General features: G+C 59.3%; 1 protein-coding gene across 1 annotated transcript; it reads right to left on the minus strand.

Moving 5' to 3' along the window:
• Positions 1-547: 547 nt before the first annotated feature.
• On the minus strand, positions 548-6,634 carry TRAF4 (TNF receptor associated factor 4). Its single transcript, XM_004385360.2, has 7 exons — positions 6,438-6,634; positions 3,388-3,439; positions 2,698-2,802; positions 2,466-2,627; positions 2,217-2,378; positions 1,982-2,137; positions 548-1,687 (listed from the first exon to the last, which is right to left on the minus strand). Exons 1-7 carry the CDS (start codon positions 6,578-6,580, stop codon positions 1,055-1,057), a joined length of 1,413 nt encoding a protein of 470 aa, XP_004385417.1. The 5' UTR covers positions 6,581-6,634; the 3' UTR covers positions 548-1,054.
• Positions 6,635-6,640: the final 6 nt, after the last annotated feature.

Here is a 6,640-nt window from a genome sequence, read left to right on the forward strand (position 1 = left end):
GGAGACTGTCGTTCACACAAAGCCTGATGTAGTTTCCCTGTTGGCCACCAGAGGGTCATTCAGCAGAGCGGCAGCAGCCCTTCCCTGACTGGTCCTCCTGCCTTTAAAGTTGGGCCTAGCTTTATAGGGCCCTAACTAATAACCCTGGTGGCATAGTGGTTAATAAGAAGAGTTACGACTGCTAACCAAAAGGTTGGCAATTCGAATCCACCAGCCGCTTCTTGGCAACTATGGGGCGGTTCTACTCTGCCCTACAGGGTCGTTACGAGTTGGACTGGATGGAAATGGGTTTTTTTTTTTTTTTTTTAAAACCAACCCAGAGGAGCCTTGGGGGAGCAGTGGTTAAAACGCAAGCTGCTAACCGAAAGGTCAGCCGTTTGAACCCACCAGCTGCTCCATGGGAGAAAGATGTGGTAGTCGGCTTCTGTAAAGATCACAACCTTGGAAACCCAGTGGGGCAGTTCTACTCTGTCCTGCAGGGTGACTGAGTTGGCACCGACTTGATGGCAATGGATTTGCAACCCAGATGAATCAGACTGGAACCAAGTTAATAAATACAATTCAGGATTTATTAAAAATCAGAGCTCCCCTGCTGTGCCCTTCTGTCACTAAGCAAATAAATAACCAGAGGGGGCACAGCTGGGGAAAGGGGAAGAAATCAGAGCTCAAGACAGATTCTTAACTACCCCTCCCTTTCCCAACCCCCTCCCCCACTTATGGCTCTTGGGACACAGTACCAGCAGGCACTCAGTCCCTAGTAGAGTGTGGCCGGCACCAAGGTATGTCTGCCCTGCCGAAGTGGGGAGACAGGCCCTGGGATCGCTTGTTTCCAGCCCTTGACCCCAAGACCTGCTCCCCCCAGAGGCCAGGGCTGAAGCACCAATTGGAGGCACCTGAGGGTGGTAGGGAATGGGGGACCAAGGGAGGAGAATAGAGTAACAGAACCTCGGCAGCAGGAGCAGCTAAAAGGGGGTCCGGCCCCCTCTCCAGATTCACCTAGTGCCCGACTGAGGTTATGTCCCACCCCCATTTTCACCTCAAGCCCTGCCTGCCCTCAGCTGAGGATCTTCCGGGGCAGTTCAACAGAGGCACGGATGAAGACTGCATCATCCCGGACATAGTTTCGCTTTCGGATGTCCTGGTGCGAGATGAACTTGGGATAACCAAAGCCTAGAGAACTCTCATCCAGAGAGCCCCGCCAAGTGCCTGGCTTCTGGAAGTTCTTCCAGTTTGGGTCAGGGTGGAAGGTCTCAGTGACATGCTGTGGCTTAGCCAGCCCAGGGTCACTCTGATCCAGCAGGGAGAAGGTGACACGGCGGGCAAAGGGCCACTCAAGGAGATTGTCAAAGGCGCCAGGCAGCACACGAATGTAGAGTGAGAGATGGGTGCCCTCGCCACTGCCGTTGCCATTGAGGAAAGCAGACACCTGCAGCTTGTAGCCATACTTATGTGTGTAGAAGGCCGGGCTAAAGCACTCCAGGTTGGGCTTGGCCTTGGCCTCCTGTAGCCGACGCCCATAGCTGCCAATCTTCCAGATGAGCACGCCATCGCTGCCCACCGATAACTCCTCCAGCTCTCTCCGCAGCTCCTGCAGCTCTTGCCGTTGCCGGCTCACCAAGGCACACATCATGGCTAGATGTGGCTTCACGCTCTCCTCCACATGCCGTGCCATTGCCAGCTTAGGGCACTGTGTGCAAAGCCACAAGCAGGGGGAAAGGAAGGCAAGTTATCAGTGGGGGCAGGCCCAGGGGAGAGGGGAGGAGTGGGTACAGGGTGGCAGATAACGTCTGAATGAGAAAGATGGAGGGCACTAGGAGGGGCCTGGTGCTGGCCAGCAGAGGGAAGGACTGAAGGCTTCAGAGTAGCATAATAGGGACCACCAAGGGCATACGTTGCATCAGGAAGCATAGCCTATATCTGAGGCTTCAAGGGCCAGGGAGGAGGCTGATGGAGGAGGCTGATGGAAAAAGAGACGTCTCACCCTGTGCTTGCAGCCGGAGTCTTTGAATGGGCACAGCACCAGGGCAGTGCTACAGCTGTCTTTCAGATGGCCCGGCAGGTCCTCCCGAGCCACAGTGCCCACACCACACTGGTTGGGGCAGGGCACAGGCAGCCTCGGGCACTGGTACTGGTGGCTCTGGAGGCGCAGAGGCAGCAGTCAGTAGTCTGACTCCCTGCTACTTGCCCTGCAGCCCACAGCCCAGGAAGGGCCTCACCTGGATGGTGTCAAAGACGAACTCCTTGGTGCAGTAGGTGCAAGGCTGTGTGCGCTTGGGGCACTCAGAGGTGGCATGCTGGGCCAGCAGCCGCCGCATCATGCGGGCACCACACTTGTTCTCACAGTACACACTCTCTTGGGGACACACACCCTCGTGGCTCTGTGGAAATGCCAGAGGAGCTGAGCTAAGGGATCCTGGGTCACCAGTTGCCCCATCCTCCCTCACCCTCAGCCAGGACCCACCGACCTCATAGGCCTCCCCACTGAAGTCACAGCCACAAAACTCGCACTTGAGGCGACGCTTGGGGCAGTCGTGCTGCAAGTGTGCAGGCAGATCACGGCGGCTCAGCTTGGTGGGGCAGCGATTGGGGCAAGGGACTACATTGAAGCTGCAGGTATTCAGGTGGCCCTGGTGGGAAGGGCTGCAGTGAGTGCCTGCCAAGGGCTGGGTAGTCCACCCCACAAGCCCAGAGCCTCACTTGTAGGTGGCGAAGTGGCCCGCTCCAACGGCAGCCCTCCTCACTGTGGATGCAGCGGATTGGCAGGCCCAAAACCTGTACTTCCAGCTCAGGGTCTGGGTAGATCTGGGGGCAGGGATTGGGGGGTGGGGGGGAGCTGGTCAGGGTCAGAAGCCTGCTGCAGTTCCCCACATCCTCCCCTCCTCCTCTTCCCCCCAGTTAGGCTGGCTCTACCTTGGAGCCAGTAATAGCCATGCTTGGGCTATTCACCTCTCTGTGCCCAGGGATGAAGGGCATGGCAGGTGGTGCCTGCTCCGGATCTCAGGGTCCCCAACACGGCTGCACACACACTCCCTCTGAAGCAGGAGCCAATCAGCCTGATCAGTCCCAGGCGGCCCACTGTCCAGCTCCTGCCCCCCTGCTGCTGGAGGGGTCCTGGCCCTCAGCCACGGTCTGGCTTGCCACCAGAAGGGGAAGGGAGCACTTCTTGTGGGCACAGAGCAGCTCTGTGCACCCCATAGGCTGGGCATTGTGCCTGCCCTTCACAGCAAACACGGGCCTCCGTCTGCAGACTGGCCTGGTGGGAGGGAACAGGCCCACCTTTGTGGGGATGCACAACTCAACTGGGTTGACATTGGCCCTGAGCCTGTGCCAGCCTCCACCAAGGGCAACATCTTGCACCTGGGCCTCTGCCTGGCACTGTGGACTCACCTTGGCATAGTCCAGAGGAAGTTGGTCCTCAGGGCATTTGAAGACTCCTTCACTGTAAAGGAGGAGGGGACAAGGTCAAGTCTCCACACTATGGGAAGGGAGAGCCCTGGGCCCCACCCCCTCAACCTGGGCAGCCTCTCCTTCCCTTACCCCTTACCCGACCGGTTCCCAACCAGCCACACCTGAGACAAAAGGGCATGCAGAGGCCTCAGGGCACCCATTTCCCCACTACCCCAGAAGGTCCCAGCTCCTCGTCCAGGGAAGGAGGGTCCTGGGCCCAATGGGGGCAAAGACAGCTGCTTCAGGCAGCATTTGGCCAACAGGTGGCAGCTGGCACCCCTCCCCCCAGGATGGCAGCTGGACTAGGAAAAGAACAGGCTGCCCAGCTACCCCCTCCTCCCAGGTTAGTTCCCATTGGCTGCGCAGAGAGCCCAGGGGGAGGGAGAACAGAATGGGCTGAGGTAAGTGCCAGGGCTGCCCAGCCCCCATGAGGGTGCCCAGCCAAGAACCAGGGCAAAGGTCATCTTGGGGCCACCTCCCCCCACCCCTTCCCTCCTCCCATGAGGGTGTGTCTCCTAAAGCAAAGGGCATGAAAGGCATGCTCAGAGGCAGTGTTTACACTCCCACCCACCTGTGAGAAGGGTCTGACCGTCCCTTCTGCAGGTGAAAGAAATGAGGCTCAAAGATCAAGCAGCACCTGGGTATGTCTGATTGCACAGCTCATGTGGGCTCTACCACACCACATAGCAGGAGGCAGGGGCAAGAAAAAAATGTCCCGCAAGCAGAGCCAGGACTCTGCTCAGTGCCTAGTACGAATCCGAAGCTTGGTGACCCTGGCAGCTGCCCTCCCTCTTCTCCACCAATCTCCACCAGGCTGTTAGTACCCAAGGAGCCTGTTGGCATGCCTCCTCATGCCAACATGGCCTTGCTGACCCCAGCCGGGACCAGTCACACATGCCTGGCAAGGCCCAGACAGGGCGAGGGCTCACCTGGCAGGACTGAGAGCCCTCGGGCATGGCCTTCCTGGCAGGTCTGAATCAGGTAGGTGGTAGCAGGCAGGGATCAAGGCAGAAGCGGAGGCCACACGGCAGCCTTGTCCATAATGACACTTTCCAGGGCCTGGGCAGTCTATGCCTCAGGGGCCCAAAGGATTTTAGCACTACCTCCTCCCCCTGACCCCACCACCACTGGCCATGCCACCGATGCCAAGAACAATGCATGCCCAGGCACTGAAGGGATGTGCTCATGCTCACAGGCAACCAGCCTCACGGGCCCTGGCAGGAGTGGGGAAGGTGGGGTTGGTCAAGAAGAGGGGCCCACTTGGCTGCTTCAGGAATGTGCTGGCTTAGTGGTTTTGGATACAGGGAGAGGACTCAGGCAAGTCCCCAGGCTGCAGGCAGAAGCTTAGCCTGGGCAGCTTGGGGCCCAGCCAGGACAAAGGTTGGGCCAGAGCTACGGATACCCTTGGTTGTAGAGGGTAGTAGTGAGGGGCAGAGCCTGCCCAAAAGCCAGGCCAGGCAGTAAGGGCATCAGCGGGTGCCTCATCAGCATAGCTGGAGGTGGGGGAGGAGGAGAGGCAGGGGCAGGGGCTGCTCAAGGCTGCATGGTGGAGGCCCAGGGGAGAAGACAGGATGGGGGGGAGGGTTCTGTGGGAGAGGAAGAGGGGGATTTCCGGGAGGGGGAGGGGCAGGAGCAGTCAAGAGACGGGCAGAGGAGGGGGTGGAGGAAAACCTGACAGCCCCCTCCTCCCCTTCTCTGAGGCAGTCAGGGTGGGTCAGCTGCGCTGGGGGGGGGGGGGCGGGGGGCGGCTCAGCTGGCCTCATCTGGAAACCAGAGGGCTGGGGAAGGGCACTGGAGAAGACAATGGGACTGTGTGTCTGTAGGGGAGTAAGTGTGTACACTGGAGGGAGGAGGGAGAGGGCGAGGGAAGGGGAGGAGGGGGCAGCACAGCTTGCGCTGGAGCATATGTGAGGGCAGGAGCCGGCTGTGGGGAACACAAAACAAAGGGCCTGCTGAGATTTCTGCAAGTGAGGGGCTGCAGAGGACGGCGAGAGGGAGGGAGTACTAAAAGCAGGAGCCCCCAAAATGCTCTCCCTGCCTGGGCCCCTCGATCACCTCGGCAAACAGCCTCCTGACAGTGGGCAGTAGCTGACCTAGCCTTCTTCTGTGCGCGGGGGGCACGACCTCACCAGGAGTTGGGGTTCCCTCATCTCGCCTCCCCAACACCATCCTGAGCAGTGCCCAGCGTGACCAGGAGGTTCAAGACACAACAGGGCGCCCAGAAACTCAAAGGATGCCCAAGAAACAAGGGGTGACCTGCGTCCTGAGAGGGCAGGGGGCGTTCTGTAATACCCAGGCTATAACCCCCTCCTTAACGAGACATATTAATCATCCGCAGTACTCAAAACCTCCCTGGGGAGAGGAGAGGCGAGAGACACTCAAAGGGTTCATGCTTCAGGGGAAGGTTGTAGACTCAGTCTTTCGCATTGTGCGAACACAAGCGGCCAGCTTTAAATCTCACTTAAGCCATTAAGTAACTCTGTGACCCTGGGCAAGTCGCAGCCTTTCTTTGATTCTGTTGTTTGACCATCTATGAAATGGGAGAACAATAGCTGCCGTTCCCGGAATGTTCGAAGAATCAGAAGCGGTTAGACGGCTGTAAACTCGGAGGCTTAAGATGCCATACAGAAGAGTTTTTGTTTTGTCCTTTCCCCCGAACGATTCAAAGTTCAAGGGTGAGGCCGCTCTCCCTCTCAGGTGAGGGGGAAGGGACGGCCGCGGGTCAGGAAGGGCGTCTTTCCCCATCTCCACCCTACGGGAAGACACTGAGTTCTTCCGACCTGGCTCGGAAAGCAGACCTTGCCCAGGACACTACGGAATAGGGCCCAGGGTACTCCCAGGGCCCGGACGTCACCGCCGCCCCTCGTGACGTCACAGTAAGCCCCCCTGAGGTCATGGATCAGACAAAGGCCCGGCGTGCCTCCGGCCTGGGCCCCTCCCAGGTGTCCCTCCCATCCCCGCCGTCCCCCCTACTCCCGGGAGTCCCGCACCTGAGGAACTCCTGCAGACAGGTGTCGCAGAAGCGGTGGCCGCAGGTAGAAACCTGCACGGGCTCGCGCATGGGCTTCCCGCACAGCGGGCACAGGAGCCGCCGCTTGGGCTTCTCCAGGAACTTGTAGTCGAAACCGGGCATGGCAGGCAGGCAGGCAGACGGGCGGCGGGCACGGGCGAGCGGGGCCGGGCACGCGGAGGC

This window comes from Trichechus manatus, unplaced genomic scaffold, assembly GCF_000243295.1.
Source record: "Trichechus manatus latirostris isolate Lorelei unplaced genomic scaffold, TriManLat1.0 scaffold00138, whole genome shotgun sequence".
NCBI lineage: Eukaryota > Metazoa > Chordata > Mammalia > Sirenia > Trichechidae > Trichechus > Trichechus manatus.